The sequence below is a fragment of the Saccopteryx bilineata genome, chromosome 4 (assembly GCF_036850765.1).
Source record: "Saccopteryx bilineata isolate mSacBil1 chromosome 4, mSacBil1_pri_phased_curated, whole genome shotgun sequence".
NCBI classification, from domain to species: domain Eukaryota; kingdom Metazoa; phylum Chordata; class Mammalia; order Chiroptera; family Emballonuridae; genus Saccopteryx; species Saccopteryx bilineata.
Genome location: NC_089493.1, coordinates 225375862 through 225397473, shown reverse-complemented (window position 1 = coordinate 225397473; position 21612 = coordinate 225375862). Strand labels below are relative to the sequence as shown.

The following is a 21612-nucleotide window of genomic DNA, read 5'->3' as shown; positions in this document are numbered from 1 at the left end:
AAAAGTACTCACAAAATAGTTCGCTACAATGAACAGGGTAGGGACCCTTTTCATTACTCAAAGGTAACCACCATTGAAAAAACCACCACAGAAGCACATGAGATAAAAAAGGTAGCAACAGAGGAAAGATGTATGGAATACAACCAAATAAAAACAAAAGATAGAAAAACGAAAGAGAAGGATCAAACAAGACACAAAACTAACAGAAAGCAAGATATAAAATGGCAATAGGGAACTCACAAGTATCAATAATTACACTAAATGTAAACGGATTAAACTCACCAATAAAAAGGCACAGAGTAGCAGAATGGATTAAAAAAGAAAATCCAACTGTATGCTGCCTACAGGAAACTCATCTAAGTAACAAGGATAAAAACAAATTCAAAGTGAAAGGCTGGAAAACAATACTCCAAGCAAATAACATCCAAAAAAAAGCAGGTGTAGCAATACTCATATCGGATAATGCTGACTACAAGACAGGAAAAGTACTCAGAGACAAAAATGGCCATTTCATAATGGCTAAGGGGACACTGAATCAAGAAGACATAACAATTCTTAATATATATGCACCAAACCAAGGAGCACCAAAATATATAAGACAGCTACTTATTGATCTTAAAACAAAAACTGACAAAAATACAATCATACTTGGAGACCTCAATACACCGCTGACGGCTCTAGATCGGTCATCCAAACAGAGAATCAACAAAGACATAGTGGCCTTAAACAAAACACTAGAGCACCTGGATATGATAGACATCTACAGGACATTTCATCCCAAAGTGACTGAGTATACATTTTTCTCCAGTGTACATGGATCATTCTCAAGAATTGACCATATGTTGGGCCACAAAAACAACATCAGCAAATTCAGAAAAATTGAAGTTGTACCAAGCATATTTTCTGATCATAAAGCCTTGAAACTAGAATTCAACTGCAAAAAAGAGGAAAAAAATCCCACAAAAATGTGGAAACTAAACAACCTACTTTTAAAAAATGAATGGGTCAAAGAAGAAATAAGTGCAGAGATCAAAAGATATATACAGACTAATGAAAATGACAATACGACGTATCAGAATCTATGGGATGCAGCAAAAGCACTGATAAGAGGGAAGTTCATATCGCTTCAGGCATATATGAACAAACAAGAGAGAGCCCAAGTGAACCACTTAACTTCCCACCTTAAGGAACTAGAAAAAGAAGAACAAAGACAACCCAAAACCAGCCGAAGAAAGGAGATAATAAAAATCAGAGCAGAAATAAATGAATTAGAGAACAGAAAAACTATAGAAAAAATTAATAGAACAAGGAGCTGGTTCTTTGAAAAGATCAACAAAATTGACAAACCCTTGGCAAGACTTACCAAGGAAAAAAGAGAAAGAACTCATATAAACAAAATCCAAAATGAAAGAGGAGAAATCACCACGGACACTGTAGATATACAAAGAATTATTGTAGAATACTATGAAAAACTTTATGCCACTAAATTCAACAACCTAGAAGAAATGGATAAATTCCTAGAAAAATACAACCTTCCTAGACTGAGTCAAGAAGAAGCAGAAAGCCTAAACTGACCTATCAGTACAGAAGAAATAGAAAAAACCATTAAAAACCTCCCCAAAAATAAAAGTCCAGGCCCTGATGGCTATACCAGCGAATTTTATCAAACCTTCAAAGAAGACTTGGTTCCTATTCTACTCAAAGTCTTCCAAAAAATTGAAGAAGAAGCAATACTTCCAAACACATTTTATGAGGCCAACATAACCCTCATCCCAAAACCAGGCAAGGATGGCACAAAAAAAGAAAACTTCAGACCAATATCTCTAATGAATACAGATGCTAAAATACTAAACAAAATACTAGCAAATCGAATACAACAACATATTAAAAAAATAATACATCATGATCAAGTGGGATTCATCCCAGAATCTCAAGGATGGTTCAACATACGTAAAACGGTTAATGTAATACACCATATCAACAAAACAAAGAACAAAAACCACATGATCTTATCAATAGATGCAGAAAAGGCTTTCGATAAAATACAACACAATTTTATGTTTAAGACTCTCAACAAAATGGGTATAGAAGGAAAATATCTCAACATGATAAAGGCCATATATGATAAACCATCAGCTAACATCATATTAAATGGCACTAAACTGAAGGCTTTCCCCCTTAAATCAGGAACAAGACAGGGTTGTCCACTCTCTCCACTCTTATTTAATGTGGTACTAGAGGTTCTAGCCAGAGCAATCAGACAAGACAAAGAAATAAAAGGCATCCATATCGGAAAAGAAGAAGTAAAGGTATCACTTTTTGCAGATGATATGATCCTATACATCGAAAACCCCAAAGAATCCACAAAAAGACTACTAGAAACAATAAGCCAATACAGTAAGGTCGCAGGATACAAAATTAACATACAGAAGTCAATAGCCTTTCTATATGCCAACAATGAAACAACTGAGAAGGAACTCAAAAGAATAATCCCCTTCACGATTGCAACAAAAAAAATAAAATACTTAGGAATAAACATAACAAAGAATGTAAAGGACTTATATAATGAAAACTATAAACCATTGTTAAGGGAAATCGAAACAGATATAATGAGATGGAAGAATATACCTTGTTCTTGGCTAGGAAGAATAAATATAATCAAGATGGCTATATTACCCAAAGCAATATACAAATTTAATGCAATTCCCATCAAACTTCCAATGACGTTTTTTAAAGAAATAGAGCAAAAAATCATCAGATTTATATGGAAGTATAAAAAACCCCGAATAGCCAAAGCAATCCTAAAGAAAAAGAATGAAGCTGGGGGCATAACAATACCTGACTTCAAACTCTATTATAGGGCCACGACAATCAAAACAGCATGGTATTGGCAGAAAAATAGACACTCAGACCAATGGAACAGAATAGAAAGTCCAGAAATAAAACCACATATATATAGTCAAATAATTTTTGATAAAGGGGCCAACAACACACAATGGAGAAAAGAAAGCCTCTTCAATAAATGGTGCTGGGAAAACTGGAAAGCCACATGCAAAAGAATGAAACTGGACTACAGTCTCTCTCCCTGTACAAAAATTAACTCAAAATGGATCAAAGATCTAAACGTAAGACCTGAAACAATTAAGTACATAGAAGAAGACATAGGTACTCAACTCATGGACCTGGGTTTTAAAGAGCATTTTATGAATTTGACTCCAATGGCAAGAGAAGTGAAGGCAAAAATTAATGAATGGGACTACATCAGACTAAGAAGTTTTTGCTCAGCAAGAGAAACTGATAACAAAATAAACAGAAAGCCAACTAAATGGGAAATGATATTTTCAAACAACAGCTCAGATAAGGGCCTAATATCCAAAATTTACAAAGAACTCATAAAACTCAACAACAAACAAACAATCCAATAAAAAAATGGGAAGAGGATATGAATAGACACTTCTCCCAGGAAGAAATACAAATGGCCAACAGATATATGAAAAGATGCTCATCTTCTTTAGCTATTAGAGAAATGCAAATCAAAACGGCAATGAGATACCACCTCACACCTGTTCGATTAACTGTTATTAGCAAGTCAGGTAATAGCAAATTTTGGAGAGGCTGTGGAGAAAAAGGAACCCTCATACACTGTTGGTGGGAATGTAAAGTAGTACAACCATTATGGAAGAAAGTATGGTGGTTCCTCAAAAAACTGCAAATAGAACTACCTTATGACCCAGCAATCTCTCTACTGGGTATATATCCCAAAAACTCAGAAACATTGATACGTAAAGACACATGCAGCCCCATGTTTATTGCAGCATTGTTCACAGTGGCCAGGACATGGAAACAACCAAAAAGCCCATCAATAGATGACTGGATAAAGAAGATGTGGCACATATACACTATGGAATACTACTCAGCCATAAGAAATGATGACATCGGAACATTTACAGCAAAATGGTGGGATCTTGATAACATGATACGAAGCGAAATAAGTAAATCAGAAAAAAACAGGAACTGTATTATTCCATACGTAGGTGGGACATAATACTGAAACTAAGAGACATTGACAAGAGTGTGGTGGTTACGGGGGGGAGGGGGGAATGGGAGAGGGATAGGGGGTGGGGAAGGGCACAAAGAAAACAAGATAGAAGGTGACAGAGGACAATCTGACTTTGGGTGGTGGGTATGCAACATAATTGAACGACAAGATAACCTGGACTTGTTATCTTTGAATATATGTATCCTGAATTATTGATGTCACCCCATTAAAAAAATAAAATTATATAAAAAAAAAAAAAAAAGAAGAAATGTTGAGAAACTCCCTGTGGTGGGGATGGAATGGTGAAATGCTAAGTCTTTTAATGACTCCTTTTCTCCTTCCCTTCTCAAGTGCTGCTTAAGTAGAGCCGAGGCCAGACGGGATGCCGCTAAAGTGGCCCTAATCAACTCCCTCTTCAATGAGCTGCCCTCTCGAAGGATCACCAAGGAATTCATCATGGAGAGTGTGCAGGAAGCAGTCGCCTCCACCAGTGTGAGTACCCACCAGGGAAGGGAGGAGCTGGCTGCACTGAGGATACTGAGGCATTTGAATCTTGGGAGACGCTAAAATGAACACATCCTTAAAGAATTATGCAGCAAAAAGAACACTAGGATTGGAAATCACAAAATTGGAGCTGGCTCCCTATTCTTCATGTCAATAATGTTCTTTAACCTCCTCGGATCACAATTAATCAAGATTTGAATCAATGGAGGTAATTTGATCCACCTCGATTTGTTTATTTGAATTTTTACTGTTTGAGGAGCATTGATTTGTTTTAGGGCCTGAGACCACATGCAATTGAATACTGCTTTAGTTACCTAGAGGTAAACTAGCTCATTTCCCCCAAACTTAACTAATCTTGCAAATTATCTAAAGTGCTTATTAAAAGTGCCAATTTCCCCAGCCACCACGGAATACTGCAGTCTGTATTTTTATGAAAACGCTGACTGCTTAGAAATGGGAAAAGTTGTATGCTAAATATTTGTTAATTATTAAAATTATCATGCTTAATCAATTCTTTCATAGGGCCTTGGAAATTTTTGTAATGGACATAACTAAACAAAGTGCTTTAACAGCAGAAAACTTCATCTGAGAATCTAGATAGGACGTTTTCTCAGCAATCCAGGAATAGATGATTTGTCCCATGGATTATTTGGAGCTCCTGATCCTGGTTACCTCCAAACTGTAAACCACCAGGACGCCTGGCTCCCCGCTGTGGCAGGTGTCTCCCTGTATGTCCTCCGAGGGCAGGAACTTGGCATTACCAAAGGGATTAGCTCACTCCTGGCTTATCTTTAGCATCGATAAACCCCATCTGAGATTTTTATTCTTTGATTCCCTTGATCTGACTGTAAAGGTTTGGTCACTCTGGAGAAGCTGTTGATAATATAGGACACACTAGCAGTTGCTTTTTTTTTCTCCTTTTCCCTCATAAATGCTCTTATCACACAGAGGAGAGGTAGGAAAGGGGCAGAGAGTGGTTGACCTGGCTTGGAGACATCAGGAGCTCTGTTCTATATCTGCTCTGAGGATGAAAGGAAACCTTTGTTTTGCTGCCCTATAAATTTCAAGTGCCTTTGAGGAAGAGAAGTTAGGGAAATGATGCCTGATTTCTCTGTGTGGAATTTACTCAGGAGTATGGAGGGGCCCTCAGTGTAAATGCAATTCATCATTTTTTCATGTAAATTTCTAAGGAAAGAGAATACTAGGTTTACAAGCTTCTGGATGCATTTCCTCTGGGATATTTAAAAAGCCAACATAAATATTTCAGCCGCAGTGTGTTAATGTTATTGCATTCAAAAGCTATAAATTTGTGGCTCTCTGATGCTGGCAGTCGTTATGTTCAGTCTCACAAAGCTACTGCCCACCCTCTCAGGAATCCAAGACCATGGGATATTGAAGGGCTGACCGCAAAGCGAGGTTAGCTTTTTTCTTGTCACTCCCCCTAACCAAACTGAAGGAGAATTTCATTTCTACCCATCACCCACCCACCTTGTTTGCTGAAGATGAAGTGATCCAGCAGTAAAAAAAAAAAAAAAAAAAGAAACCAAGATCTATGTCTCCCAGCCGAACACCAGCATATAACAAAAAGCTTCTATTAAGAATCATGGCGCCTGACCAGGCGGTGGCACAGTGGATAGAGTGTTGGACTGGGATGCGGAGGACCCAGGTTCGAGACCCCGAGGTCGCCAGCTTGAGAATGGGCTCATCTGATTTAAGCAAGGCTCACCAGCTTGGACCCAAGGTCGCTGGCTCGAGCAAGGGGTTAGTTACTCAGTCTGCTGAAGGCCCGCGGTCAAGGCACATATGAGAAAGCAATCAATGAACAACTAAGGTGTCACAACAAAAAACTGATGATTGATGCTTCTCATCTCTCTCCATTCCTGTCTATCTGTCCCTATCTATCCCTCTCTCTAACTCTCTCTCTCTAAAAATAAAAAATAAAAAAGAATCATGGCAATGAAATGTGAATGGTCCATACAACTGGACAATTCTTTCCCTGTTGGTTCCAAAATCTTGCCTGGTTATCACTGGAATCAGAGCAAGGTCAGGGTTTTAGGATTTCAGTGACACCCAAAGGCAGCCTCAAAGGGCAATTGCTCAAACATTAATGCCACCATCAACTAAAACACTGTGCAAGGAGGCAGGGATTTCTGCCTTGGGATAATTATTCTTTTAGTGAGTATATAACCAGTTAACATTCTAATCAAAAGCCAGATTCAACTATTATAAAATCTTCTTTCCCCTGAGTCCTAGTGAAATTAAGGACTTTATCCCAAATTAACTGGAGACTTGGTTGTGGAAGTCACACCTGAATGGTTAGGACCACAGTGCTAGAATTAATGTGGGGCACTGTATTAATTTGTGATCACCCAAAGAAGAGGAGGGGAAAACCCGTGATATTTTCCTCTTCTGCTTCCTTCTCAAGGGCACTCTGGATGATGCGGATGACCCCAGCACCAGCATCGGAGCTTATCACTACATGTTGGAGTCAAACATGGGGAAGACCATGCTGGAATTTCAGGTACCTGAGCTCCAGCCACTTGTTTATTTTGCCACACAGTCGGAAAGCCTGGGAATGCCATGCCCACCGCTAACATCTCCTGTCCCCCGGCTCTACTTTTGTTTGTTTGTTTTGGTTATTTTAATTGAACCCTCTTAGAATCTAGTATGGTAGGTCCATCTTCACCACACCTCAGTAGGCTAAAATAAACATGCAAACAAGGCATGATTTCTACTTTTTTAAAGGGAATTAAGAGACTTAAATCTAAGAAATAAGGAACACCACTGACTTATGACTCTAACATGTCACCAGCTTTTTAGTACAAAGTTCCCCTTTAACCAAATCTAACAGTTTGAAGTGTTGGTTGTAACCACTTGGTTCTTAATTTCCAGAGTCATAGATGAAGGTGCCTGCCGTGTGTATTAAACAATGCTCTCCTCATTTCTGATATTTCTATTAGACAAAATCTGCCATGTCCTATCGTTAAATAAAAATACTTAAGCTGTAAACTTTTTTAATCCACTACAGACAAGTGATAATAAAGCTGAGGTACTACATTATCTATTATTTCCAAATTAAATAATGAAATCAATAACAATAACAATAAGAACAGTACAGTTGACACTGGATGCTTACTTTGGCACTGTGCTAAACATGTAATAAGTATTGTCATAATTTAACCTTCAAAGTAAATGTATGAGTATTTATTATCCCCATGTCATTACTGTAAAAAGTGTACCATATAGGCTGGCAAATGGCGGAGCCAGGGATCAGACCCAGACGGTCTGATTGCTGAGCTCACACCCTCAGCTATTATTTTTATATTGGGCTGGGCAGATGAAAATTCAGTTGTCATTAGGCATAAAATGTTTGCCCTCTAAAAAATATATATTCAACTGCATTCAGGTTTACATATATATGCAGTGCTAGTAGGAATCAACATGCAATGTTATAATGAAGGGCTTTTACCCCCACTATTTCTATTTTTATGGGTTAGACTCTTAAGAAACAATTAGAGGTATAAAGTTGTATGGACATAAATGTTCATCATGAAGTAATTTACAGTGGTATTATCGTTGAGCCCTGAAGTCACCAGCTTTCAAATTCTTTCTTTGGTACCTTACAAACTCTCTTCTGATGACAATGACATAGCCATATCTCAGGTGCATACGTCCTTCCTGCCTAGTTTTAAAAACTAATATTTTCCTCATCAGTCCCTGTTTGAGTGAAGAAAAAATACTCTTTTTTCACCTTGTCCTCAGAAGATCTTGGTCATCTATTTTTCTTTTTAAGTGGCCATGGTCCTTTGGTGTTGCTTGTCTTGATTTAGAAGAGAACAGGTATCCCTAAAGCCCACCCTCCGGAGTAGACCAGGGGCGCGTATCAGCTCAGTGGTTTTGAGCTCAGGCTTTGGAGTGGGCTGGACCCTTTCAGTTTGGCTGTGCTCCTCACTTCTAAATCTGTTTCCTCGTTTGCATGTAAGTCAGAAAGAGGAATAGCAGTGGCATCACCTCACACTACCATTGTGAGGATTAAATGGGACAATACAGAGAGTGCAGAATGGCTCCCGGCATATTGTAAATGCCCAATGAAGGTTAACAGCCATTATATAAATTTCTGAAGAAGGACTGCTTTATGTGAAATGCCTGAGGCTACTAGGTGGATTTCTTTGACAATTTTATATAACCTAAAGGTTTGAGATGAAGACAAGGTAGCTCCCCTGCACTAAACACTGCAGGGTCATTGCTGTAAAATGAAAAGGGGGGACTGTAAAGGGTCGTCCCCACCCTCCCTCACAGCAATCTACAGTCAAACAGATAAAAAATGAAAGGGAGGATCATAACACAAGAGAAAAAGAAAAGCACAAACTAAAAATTATACAGACTTGTGTATGAAGTTTGCTCTACCATTTACCACCTGTGAACTTAACTATTGAGAGATTTAGTTTTTCTGTGTATAAATAAGAATCACAATGCCCATTGAACAGGCTTTTTGTGGGACTTATATAATATGACATTTATTTTTAAGCATCTAGCTAGCATAACAATTTCCTCAAAGAAGAACCTCATTTTTTAAAATTCTTCCTTTCTCAGTGCTGGGGGGAAAAAAGGTATTTTTTTAAATTATAGAATGAATATTGCCTACTACAGTACATATATGATTTTGTAACTATTTTTAGAAAATCAGGAGTGATTTTTCTTTTTCATTTCAAATGAATATTTATTGACCACATTATTATTATACGAGACATGGTTAAGGAATGTACCTCCGGTCTGTGGACAATTCCCTCCACTGTGTTTATCCTCAGCTCAGCACACCCTGTGGCTCACTCGTCTTTTACAGTTATTCACACATTCCTATGATGGAATCATAGGCTTGTTCAGAAGCTCAGAATCTTCTTAGAAAGCAGTGGTTAGCAGAGTAGGGTCACAGCCAGCGGAGAATATGCTCCATTTTAAACAAGCGCTGAGACGAACTCGCTGCTCTCCATGGAGGTACTGGGCTCTTCTGGTGCTCCAGCTGTGGATGCTTCTGAATAATCACCAGTGACGCTGGAAGTGTTAGATTCCATATTAGGGGACAATTCCAAAGCTTGTATATTCTCCAAACACATGTCAGTGGTCAACTCTATGCCACCAGGAAGGTGTAGGGCAGTGGTCGGCTCTAGGTTAGTGGAAACTTTAGTTCAGCATGTAACTCTGAGTCATTGGCTATGCGTGTGTCTGAGTCAACGTCGATGTGTAGGAGTACTGAGAGCAAAGTCCCAGGCAGGAAGAAGCAGGTCAAGAGGATGAAGACCTTGGTCATGACGAGGGCAGGGGCAGCAGGGAGCACAGGAGGCTGCAGAAGATGGGGAGCCAGGTGGCAGGCCCTCGGGGCCAAGAAGGGGTTTTGAGTGCAGTTGGGTTAGTCTGCCAAAGATGGGGAAGGTGAACTTTTTTTTTCATTCTTAAATTTCATCCAAGTACTGTGAAAGTCTGTACTTAACCACCTGGTAGTGATATTTTAATTGCCTTAGCATAGGCTGTGTTTTTTTGTGTGGTCTATTATAGTAAGGTATTTAAATATATGAAATAATAGTTTCAATCATGCTGTGGAGATGCTTCATAAATTCTCATAGAGGAGGCTGGGGGTGGGGTGGGTACAGCCATAGGAAGAGGAAGATGTGGGGGCAGGAAAAATCCAAACTCCCTTCCCCCAGCAGAGATGCCGACAGCCAAGGAGGATGCTTAGAGCCCGTCCCTCTTCTCTTGCCAGCTCTAGGTTGCCTGCAGGGTCCTGAACATTCCTTGGTGGCCTGTGTTAAATGCATCAGCTTGTCTCTGCACATAATGTGAATTGACCACAGACCTGGGTTGTTTGCAGCCAACACAGCACTTCAGTACCCCTGGTGGGTAATAGATGTGTGTTTGTATCAGTAGATGACTGTGCCGTACAGAAACAAGGCTGGTGTCTCCTGACTGCCCACAGGCTTTCCAGCGGGCTGTCAGGGAGGCAGCACTCAGAGGAAACGTGATAGGCTTCTGCTTACCTTCACTTCGTGGGAGGGAAGCCGGGGTGCCTGTTTAGAGGTGCCCTTGCCTTAGAGAAAACGGCCTGATGTCTGGGGGGAGGGATGGTGGCAGCACCAGTCGCTGGGTCTTGTCAAGGTCAGATTCAAGGCAGACTCTGACTGAAGCTGGTTAATATATTTATTCTGCAGCCTAATGCAATTCAAAGACGAGTTGTTTATTTACATCTTTGCTAAATTTTCCAGGTTGCCTTTTAAAACCTCATCCCATAAACAAATTTCCTTTTAAATCCACTCTCTTGGGTGGGGAGATGGTGCCCACCTGTTTTTCAAGTTCTCCGTTTACAGTGTTTGTTTTTCTTATTTCTGACGGATCACAGAACCACGCCAGTCTCCCAGACATAGTTCCAACGAGAAACAGTGTGCGTTTGCTCCCCACAATGCAGCTGAAAGGCCAGTGTTTCTACTAGGTGGCAATTCCGGGAAGCACTGTGAGGACAGAGCCCAGTTGTAGCTGGTTTGAATGGAATGAATGACAAAATGACCCGATAAAGCTATAGAATGAAAGCTGTATCTGCAGTTTTCCCTGAAGAGAAAGAAAACACAGGTCTTGATTCTCCACTGGATTTTAAATTTACTTTGCTGATCAAGACTAGCTATAAAATTTGCGAAACCCATTGCAAAAGGAAAATACAGGGCCTTTTGTCCAAAAATTACTAAAATTTCAAGACAGTGGAACATTAAACCAAGCTTGAGGTCCTGTGTGACCGCACAGATCACAAGCTCGTGAAACTGGCCTTGTCCCTGAGACAGACCCATGAGAAGGTCCCAGACTGGGGTAAGAAGTGTTAAGCATTCACCTTAGGCACAAAATTTAAAAGAGTATAAAAAAAGCTCTGTAATTAAAACAAATAATATTATAACATAATATTGTAAAAAAGTCAAAGTTAATGTTCAAAAATTTGTGACAGGCAGACCAGGCAATGGCACAGTGGATAGAGCATTGACCGGGAACATTGAGGACCCAGGTTCGAAACCCTGAGGTCACTGGCTTGAGCGTGGGCTCATTGGCTTGAGTATAGGCTTACTGGCTTGAGTACACAGTCACCAGCTTGAGTGTGGGATCATAGACATGACCCCAAGGTCGCTGGCTTGAGCCCAAGGTCAATGGCTTGGCAAGGGATCACTGGCTCAACTGTAGCACCCCAGTCAATGCACATAAGAGGAAAGCAATCAATGAACAACTAAAGTGCCACAAGTACTAGTTGATGCTTTTTATCTCTCTCCCTTCCTGTTTGTCCCTCCCTCCCTCTCTTTCTCTCTCTCTCAAAAAAGAAATCATGACAAACAAAATGCCTAATTTTAAACAATGACAGAATTTTAAAATTATTTATTTACTGATTTTTTTTTCAGAAAGAGAGAGGAAAGTGGGAGAGAAAGAGAGAGAGAGAAACTTTGATTTGTTGTTCTATCTATCCATGCATTCAGTGGCTGACTCTTGTATGTGCCCTGAGCAGGGATTGAACCTGCAACCTTGGTGCATCAGGAAAATGTTCTAACCAACTGTCTATGTGGACAGGGCTAATGACAGAATTTTAAATAAAAGACCCTGAACTTTCATGGCTCACTCTAAACCTTGCTTCACCCAGTTCACCCTAGTCCCACACCAGATAGGACAGCTTCTTGTTTATCTGTCAGGGTTACACGGACTCCTCGGGTTTATAGATCAGCCCACATAACAAACAACACAGCCCCCAAATGTCTGTGTGGAGCAAGACAGATATAGTTCATTAAATAGACTTCCTTTAAAGTGACAGGATTTGAACAAGTAGAAAAAAAGACTGGAAGACCAAGCAGCAAGGAATCAGTGTGAAGCTAGGAAGCGAATCCTTATAGAAGTCCACAGCAGCCTTGCCCATCTTGCAAGGATTTCTGGTGGACTAAATCATTAGGAAGCACACAGAAATTCCTGGGGTTGAGCCTAGGGCTCACACAGCTTCAGGAAAATCTAAATTTGGTCTTATGAAGGAAAATAAAGAGGTGAGACAGGAAGAATGTGGAACTATTCAACACACTCTACATAATGTTAGAAATAAGAGCAACACTGGGGAAGAGGTGCTTGTTCCTTGCAGAGGAAAAAAATTCTTGGTGATCAAACAGAAATTTAGACAAACCAGAGTGGGTGAGGAAGATGACCCTCCTGCGGGCAAGAAGAATTCAAGTCTCTGTGGGGAAATTTTTGAGAGATATAGGTTGCCAAGGGACACGAGAAAGTTCTCTGGTTTGGTTCACAGAAAAATTGTGGGTTTTAAAGTCTTAGGGGAATTGCTGTTTGATGACAGGAGTTTATCTGGAAAGGGGGGGCTTGTGTATAGATAAGAAAGAGACCTAAAAAAACCTTGGAAGAAGAATATGTTACTAAGGAAAGAATTAAGATCCCTGATAACAATAGGCTATGTCTCAAACTGTGCCATAAGGGTGTAAGGACAATGCCAACAGGGCTGCTGGTAGTAGCCACATAATTAACTCAAGTTTATTCAAACATATAATTCTAAAATGTCTGAAATCTCAGAATGACTTTGTGTCTCCGGGTTTTCATACTGAAAACATCTTTGTTATTTGGTAAAGACAGTAATTCAGCTTTTTTCATTAGGCCAGGGGTCAGGAAACTTTTTGGCTGAGAGAGCCATGAACGCCACATATTTTAAAATGTAATTCCTGAGAGCCATACAATGACCCATGTACATTACACATTATCCAATAAAAATTTGGTGTCCTGGAGGACAGCTGTGATTGGCTCCAGCCACCCGCAACCATGAACATGAGTAGTAGGAAATAAATGAATTGTAATACATGAGAATGTTTTATATTTTTAACGTTATTATTATTTTTATTTAAGATTTGTCTGCAAGCCAGATGCAGCCATCAAAAGAGCCACATCTGGCTCGTGAGCCATAGGTTCCCAACCCCTGCATTAGGCAGTAGGACATCTGTCTAAATGTAAGGTTTTCATAACTAATTTCATGACCAAGAAGTTTCTTAATTGTTTTGTTATTTTCTGATGATTATATGGTTGCAGTTTGTGGTATTAATTTACAATAAATGTCTCTCTAACCAAAAAAGAAAAAGAAATGCAGATAACTTCAGTGGAAGATTGCTAGTCTTAATCACGTTAGAAAAGTGAATACTCAGGATGTGTACATGCTGTAGCCTGCCCTGCTATGGTGCTGCTGCTGGGAGGTGACTGCTCGTGCTCAGCACGGACCACTGAAAACTATGGGTCTGCTGGAAGGTCAAGTCAACCTTACTGTCCATATTTTAAGTCATTTTCTTGACTGAATTTATAAATTTAAGAGTATTTTACAGTTTTTATAGTTTGTCCATTGTATGTTTTATATTTATTTCAGCCTAATTTTCAAAATTTAAATGTTTCATTAACATGTCAGATTGTCACATGATTGAAAACTCAAAGGGTGCAAAAGAATGTCAGCTCCCTCCCACTGCTGTCCCCGGGCGCTGCTCTTCTCTGCAGAGGCAACTGATGTTACCCGATTCTTTTGTATCTGGTCAGAACTCTTCTAGACATTTACAAGCAACTGTTTATAGAGATCTTCTGTTTTTATCAACTAGGAGCACACAGTGTACAGGTTGTAGACTTTGCTATTATTTTAGTTTAACAACAGGTCCCAGGGATGCTTTACATTAGAACTTAGAGAGCTTTCTCATCCTTTCTTTATGACTGCAGTGTGTTGTAGGATGAATGTAGTTTAGTGGAAGAAAATATTTTTTCTCTACATTTCTGAGTTCATAGCTAAGATTCCTGTAATGAAAGACAGACTAACAAAAGAAAAGCATAAGTTTATTGACACGTACACCTCATGTCAGTATACTGAGAATTCAGGATTAAATACCATCATAACAAGGAAAGAGGAGAAGGGATATAAGCCTCTCGGGGGAAGTAAATTATTTTTAAGATAAGTGTGGCCCTGGCTAGTGGCTCAGTTAATAGAGCATTGGCCCAGCATATAGATGTCCCAGGTTTGATTCCCGGTCAGAGTACACAGGAGAAGCAACCATCTGCTTCTCTCCTCCCTCTACTCTTTCTCTTCCCCTCCCACAGCCAGTGGCTTGACTGGTTTGAGCATGGCTTCAGGCGCTAAGGATAGCTTGGTTGATTTGAGCATCGGTTGAGATAGGGGTTGCTTGGTACATTCGGGTTGAGGTGCATGCAGGAGTCTGCCTCACTATCTCCCCTCCTCTCACCTAAAAGAAAAAAAAAATAATAGAAGAAAGATGAGCCTGACCAGGTAGTGGCACAGTGGATAGAGTGTCGGACTGGGACACAGAGGATCCAGGTTCGAAACCCCAAGATCCCTGGCTTGAGCACAGGCTCATCTGGCCTGGGTTTGGGCTTATTTGGCTTGAGTGCCAACTCACCAGCTTGAGTGCAGAGTCGCCAACTAGAGCATGGGATCGTAGACATGACCCCATGGTCGCTGGCTTGAGCCCCTGGGTAGCTGGCTTGCAGCCCAAGGTCACTGGCTTGAGCCCAAGGTTGCTGGCTTGAGCAAGGGGTCAATTGCTCTGCTGTAGCCCCCAGTCAAGGCACATATGGGAAAGCAATCAATGACCAATTAAAGTGCTGCAAGGAAGAATTGATGCTTCTCATCTCTCTTCCTTCCTGTCTGTATGTCCCTATCTGTCCCTCTCTGTGTCTCTCTCTCTCTGTCACAAAAAAAAAGAAAAGAAAAGAAAAGAAGGATGAGTGGACCCTTAGAAGAATAAATGGGAGGTATGATTGTGACCAAGTTTTTCTAGGTGTGGTGTGGACTGCCAGTCTCCTCTTCTGTGATAGCAGTCAGTCTTCCCTGGTTCATGAAGCTCCGCAGGAGAGGATTCATGCCAATCGAGTGCCTTTGGGGACCTGTCTTCAGACAGAGAAGATAAGTTTAGAAAAAGCCTCTGAGCCCTGGCCGGTTGGCTCAGCGGTAGAGCGTCGGCCTAGCGTGCGGAGGACCCGGGTTCGATTCCTGGCCAGGGCACACAGGAGAAGCGCCCATTTGCTTCTCCACCCCTCCGCCGCGCTTTCCTCTCTGTCTCTCTCTTCCCCTCCCGCAGCCAAGGCTCCATTGGAGCAAAGATGGCCCAGGCGCTGGGGATGGCTCTGTGGCCTCTGCCTCAGGCGCTAGAGTGGCTCTGGTCGCAACATGGCGACACCCAGGATGGGCAGAGCATCGCCCCCTGGTGGGCAGAGCGTCGCCCCTGGTGGGCGTGCCAGGTGGATCCGGTCGGGCGCATGCGGGAGTCTGTCTGACTGTCTCTCCCCGTTTCCAGCTTCAGAAAAATACGAAAAAAAAAAAATAATAATCATAAAATAAAAAAAAGAAAAAGCCTCTGTGTTTGCTGATTTTCAGGTGCCCTGAGCTCACAGTAATGAATACCCCAAAGTGGCATACTTTGTGGTAGCATGTCTTAAACTCATATTTTGGGGTAGCATATTCTGCTACCCTTCAGTGTCATACTTTATTCAACCATTTAAAAAAAATAAACATTTAAAATATTTTCAGTCCCAGGCAATTTCAAAAATGATGTAAGGAATAAGCTTGCCTATACATTATTCTTAGATGTACTGACATATTTAGATAACTAAAAAAAGTTATCTAAATATACCAGTGTATCTACTTTTAATGTTGTAAGATATTTATTGATTACTTAATCATTTTATCATGCAAATGTGGATATAGCAGGGGAGGGAAGGAAGAATGCTGCAGAAGCCTAGGACTCTGGTGTTCGAAGTCTCAATGTGTCCTGACAATAGTGTATATTTTATTTCCCTAATAGAGTAGGGGGCCAGAGCTGTGACCTGCTCTGCTCTCACTTAGGCACTTCTTGTCATGTTTCTGCCTTGAGACTAATGACAGGTGTTTGGGTTTCGTAGGAGCTGATGACCATCTTCCAACTCTTACACTGGAACGGAAGCCTGAAGGCCCTTCGTGAAACAAAGTGTTCCCGACAGGTGAGAGTTTACATTCCAGAATGGGTTTATGTCGTATGGACAGAGCTGATGGTCAGTGATCTTTCTAGGAGATTTCCTTTAGCTGGATTCTTTCTGTTTAAAGTTGGTGCTATATTATAGAGTAAGAGCAGAGGACAAAAATAAACAATATATCTATATCTATTTATATATATATATATATATGGCTATAGATATACAGATATATGGATATATGGATATATAAAACAGTCCAGTTGAGTCGTTGAGTCAGGAACTAATTAAATATGCATGCTGGACGTAGGACTGATTTAGATACTTGTAGTGAATTCCGGAACAAAGGGGTTGTTATGAGAGACTTTGTTTCTAAGGCCAATGTGGAATATGCTCTGTACACCTGCCCTGCCTGCTTAGACTGTGTGCCCCCTGCACTCTCCGCTCCGGAGAGGAGCTTGGGAGTGCCCTGCCTGAGGACCCCTCACTGAGGAGAGGTAAAGTTGATCGCAGGGGGAGGGTGTTTCTGACCACCACCAAAAGTCTCCAACAGACAAGAGAAATAATTATAAAAGTAATCAAGCTGGCATTCAATCATCCCAGTTTTTTTGGTTTGGAAGTTTCTTCTTTACTTTCTAGACTCAGGGTCTTACTATTCCTTTGCTACCTATGAGAAATAGCCTTCCCTCTTTTCTTTAACGGCAAAGGTAAAGCCTCTCCTGTTTTTTCACCTACTATTATCCTCCAATATTTATCCTTTCTTTAACCACTGTCAGACTTTGAAGGATGCTAGTTTGTTTTTGTTTTTTTAAGAATTTGCTAATGGGAATTCGTAGGAGGAACAAAGGCTCTGCGAGTCAGCACGACGAAGGTGGATGGAAGCGCTTCCATGCGCGACAGCCCGGCAGTTTCCAGTTGTTCTTTGCGCAGAAAGTCTGGCTTTCAAAATGTCAAAGATGGAAAAGAAATGAGTAGCTGACAATGGCTTTGGTTATTTTTTCTTTTCCTTTGATTTTGTAAAAGGCCTTTGAAAAATGCAGGGTTGGTTATAAACACTTTTCCATGATTGTTTTTAATTTGTTCAGGTCATAAATAAATACCATATGTTCTTGAAAATAAAAATAAGCAATGCCTCCATTCCACAAGATCTTCTTAAAGTGTCTCCTTCGAACCTACGCATGACATTACAGCAATTTTTCACACAAGAATTGACAGTTAGTAAACACAGATGTGAAGGTACCATTATGATATCAATAATGATAATGCCTACATTTTGTAATATACTGTAAGAATCATTTCTGTAGTTTCTGTGAATGATTTGGACTGTCATTTTCCTGATGCTAACTACACATCTCCTAGCGAGGTCAGGTCTCTATTTCATGAACATCATTGAGTCTTCCTGGTGCTAGTGTTTTGACTCAATCTGCAGTGATTTGCTTTGCTGCACCAGCTCAGCCCTTCATTTCCTTTAAGACGTAAATATTTCACTTCAGTTTGTTAACATCAGACAGGCTTAGTGGTTGGTAAAACCTCATGGATGTGGGGAAAGAAGAGGCAGAGGAAGGCTGTGAACACGGGTGCCTTTGCTGCTCTTTACTGACACTCTGGACTTTGTTTCTTGGCTCCCAGGAAGTCATCTCCTACTATTCTCAGTGTTCCCTGGATGAGAAGATGCGCAGCCACATGGCCCTGGACTGGATCATGAAGGAGCGGGAGTCACCAGGAATTCTCTCTCAGGAGCTACGGATGGCCCTGAGGGAGTTGGAGGAAGCCCGGAAAGCTGGACAAGAACTACGGTTTTACAAAGAAAAGAAGGAAATCCTGAGTTTAGCCCTGACTCAGATCTACAGCGACCCCGACATCTCCACACCCAGTGATGACCAGCTGAGCCTCACAGCTCTCTGTGGCTATCACTAGCGAGGCCAGGTTCCGACGACTCCAGAGGCTGGCGGAGGCCATTTCCTAACATGAGAAAGCCCACTGAAGGAGATCATCAGAGCGTTTAGCAGCTATAGCTCACACCTCAAGGCTGTACTGATTCTCCTTACCCATTCTATTCAGAGACTTAGAAAACAGTAAGACCCTTATAGAAGCCAACATCCCCCTCAATGCAGTTTTCCCATCACACTCACAATAGTTCTACCTCAGAACAGAAAGGATGGAGACAGGATGGTCTGACATGTGACTTGCTTTTATGTTTCAAAGAATGGGCCTGGGTAGCATCCCCCAAAAGAGCATAGGTAGGACTGGGAAAGTAGCATGATAGCATTCTTTATTAAATAAAAACATAGATTGGGATTAAAGAAAAAGTTTGGATTGTTTTTTAAAATGTTCAAGGGTCAGAGTTTCTTCCTAAGATTTGTAAACTAAGAGAGCCTACACTGTACTAGCTGTAATCCAAAACTACACTGGGAATTTTATCTGGACATCCCATATCAAATATCTTGAAGTGGTAATAGTATGAGATTACTTTAAAATTTTAATGTGGCTTAAAATGCTAATGTAATAATAATTTTTAAAAATTTGTACTCATCCATATGGGGATAAATATTATCACAATGAAACCCTCAAGAATTCCTCAAGAAGAATTAATAACCTATTTTTATGTGTCCTGTAATCAGTCATGTTCATTTATAATTTGCAAATAGATAACTTGAATTGATTTATTTTTGCCACCACAGTCATATATCTATAATGCAGAAAGCTTTTGGCATTTTAAAGGCTGAAACATTTTGAAAAATCATGAGCATTTAACAGTGTTTGCATTTGATTGGTTTCTAATGCATTAGAGAGAAGGAATCTTTAGCTGTCTTCATTGTTGTTCAAGAGCATTCATCACCAGTGCTCAAATCTACTGTCATTTTTAAGTTTAAATTACTGGAATCTCCTTTAAAGAAAGGTAAGATATTGCTGTCTCTCTCTCTCTCTCTTTTATTTTATTTTATTTTTATTTTTCCAAAGAAGCAGTGAGGAGGCAGACAGATAGACTCCTGCATGTGCCCGACCAGGATCTACCAGGCATGCCCACCAAGGGGCAATGCTTGGCCCCTCTGGGGCATTGCTCTGCTGCAGTTGGAGCCATTCTAGCACCTGAGGCAGAGGCCATGGAGCCATCCTCAGCACCCGGGCCAACTTTGCTCCAATAGAGCCTTGGCTGCGGGAAGGGAGGAGAGAAGGGTGGAGAAGCAGATGGATGCTTCTCCTGTGTGCCCTGGCCTGGAATCAAACCTGGGACTTCCACACACCAGACAGACACTCTGCTGTCTCTCTTTGAAAATGGGTTGGATCAAACAAAAATGGCATTGGATTAAAAAATCATAAGCCAATGCAAACTAAATTTTTGATGTTTGATGGCCACTTAAGTTTAAAAACAGCAGCAGTGACAACTTTAAACATTTGCAGGTATCTCTGTTTCTGTAATGTGAAAAGGATTATCCTGCATTTAGTCCAATAATTCAAATTCAATTCAATTTTACCACTTTTAAACCATGTTGTTTTTTTTTCTTGTTTAGGCAAATGCAAAGTAACTTTCCTGAAAGCTAAAACTATTATAATTACTTTAAAGTTTACAAAAATATGATACTTAACCTTATACTTTAACTGATACTTTAACTTTTGTACATATTTAGATATATCTACAAAAGATATTTACATATATCTAAATATGTACAAAAGTATTTGGCACTCCTTAAATTCCCATAAAAACAACTGTGTATTGATCATCTATTTTGGAATTAGCCATAATAATAAAAAGTTAACTTCACATATATTTCCCACTCCAGGGGAAAATTTAGCTACATATCTGCCCTACACTAGTATTTTGAAAAGATAATAATGCCATATAATATTATATTTTATTTTAAAATATTTTTAACAAAAATTACATTTCTCCCCATAATGAAGCTAAATGTCACCTAGAAGAAAACTTTATTCTCTTATATTCCCAAAGAGAAATTAGAATACTGTTTTTCAGTTGAATACATTTTGAGGAAACTGTCTATATAAAGTAATTTTTTATAAACTCATTATTCTTTGCCACAATTTCCCACATTGAGTGTAATTAAAGACAGGTTCACCTTTACTGCATCTGCAGCATTTGACAGTGACCACCTCAAGCTGACACCATCTAATTAGATGCAAGAATGGGAATTGGCTGGGAAAATATCAGATTTACTTTCTGCCCTATAATTAGAAAACTGCACCGTTCTATAAACCAAACATAGAAGTTCTCCCTTGGCCACTATCAGTTTTTCCTGTCTGGAAGAAACTCTTCATGAAATGGCATGGAAACTGCAACAAGAGCTAGATTCTTTGCCACTGCTGGTCCCTTCTGATGTTCCTTTATTATAAATCAATTTGAGCTAAGACACAATGGCTGTCTGCACATCATATAATCATCAATAACCCTGGCCCACAGAAGAGCAGGGCTGGAGAGCAAAGTAGAATAGTGTTATTTTTCCTTTTCTTTTTTTATTTTTATTTTTATTTTTATTTTTTTGTATTTTTCTGAAGTTGGAAATGGGGAGGCAGTCAGACAGATTCCCGCATGTGCCCGACCGGGATCCACCCAGCATGCCCACCAGGGGATGATGCTCTGTCACAACCAGAGCCATTCTAGCGCCTGAGGCAGAGGCCATAGAGCCATCCTCAGTGCCTGGGCCAACTTTGCTCCAGTGGAGCCTTGGCTGTGGGAGGGGAAGAAAGAGACAGAGAGGACGGAGAGAGGGAGGGTGGAGAAGCAGATGGGTGCTTCTCCTGTGTGCCCTGGCCGGGAATCGAACCCAGGACTTCTGCATGCCAGGCTGATACTCTACCACTGAGCCAACCGGCCAGGGCCTATTTTTCCTTTTCTATATTTTGTTCTCAATAGCACACTGTGTCGAAGGGGACAGGAATGGAAGGTTTTCTCTCTAAGTGTGTGGAGCTCTGGTTCTGAACCTTTTCTGATAATAAACCATTTGAAAATCTGGTAAAAGCTATGGAACCTTATAGGAAAATCAGACCAAAGTTACACAGTTTCAGAGAGTGTGTGAACTTCCCCAAATTCCATGGATTTCTCTGTTTCAGAAGTC

At 40.3% G+C, this 21612-nt stretch overlaps 1 protein-coding gene across 1 annotated transcript in view; it reads left to right on the top strand.

Annotated features, from left to right (window-relative positions):
• Positions 1-18903, top strand: part of LIX1 (limb and CNS expressed 1) — a 58164-nt gene extending 39261 nt beyond the window's left edge. Inside the window, exons 3-6 of the mRNA XM_066277805.1 lie at positions 4391-4531; positions 6969-7064; positions 16493-16570; positions 18170-18903. Coding sequence (XP_066133902.1) covers positions 4391-4531; positions 6969-7064; positions 16493-16570; positions 18170-18457 — 603 coding nt within the window. The 3' untranslated portion in view covers positions 18458-18903. The remainder of the gene's footprint in view (positions 1-4390; positions 4532-6968; positions 7065-16492; positions 16571-18169) is intronic.
• Positions 18904-21612: the final 2709 nt, after the last annotated feature.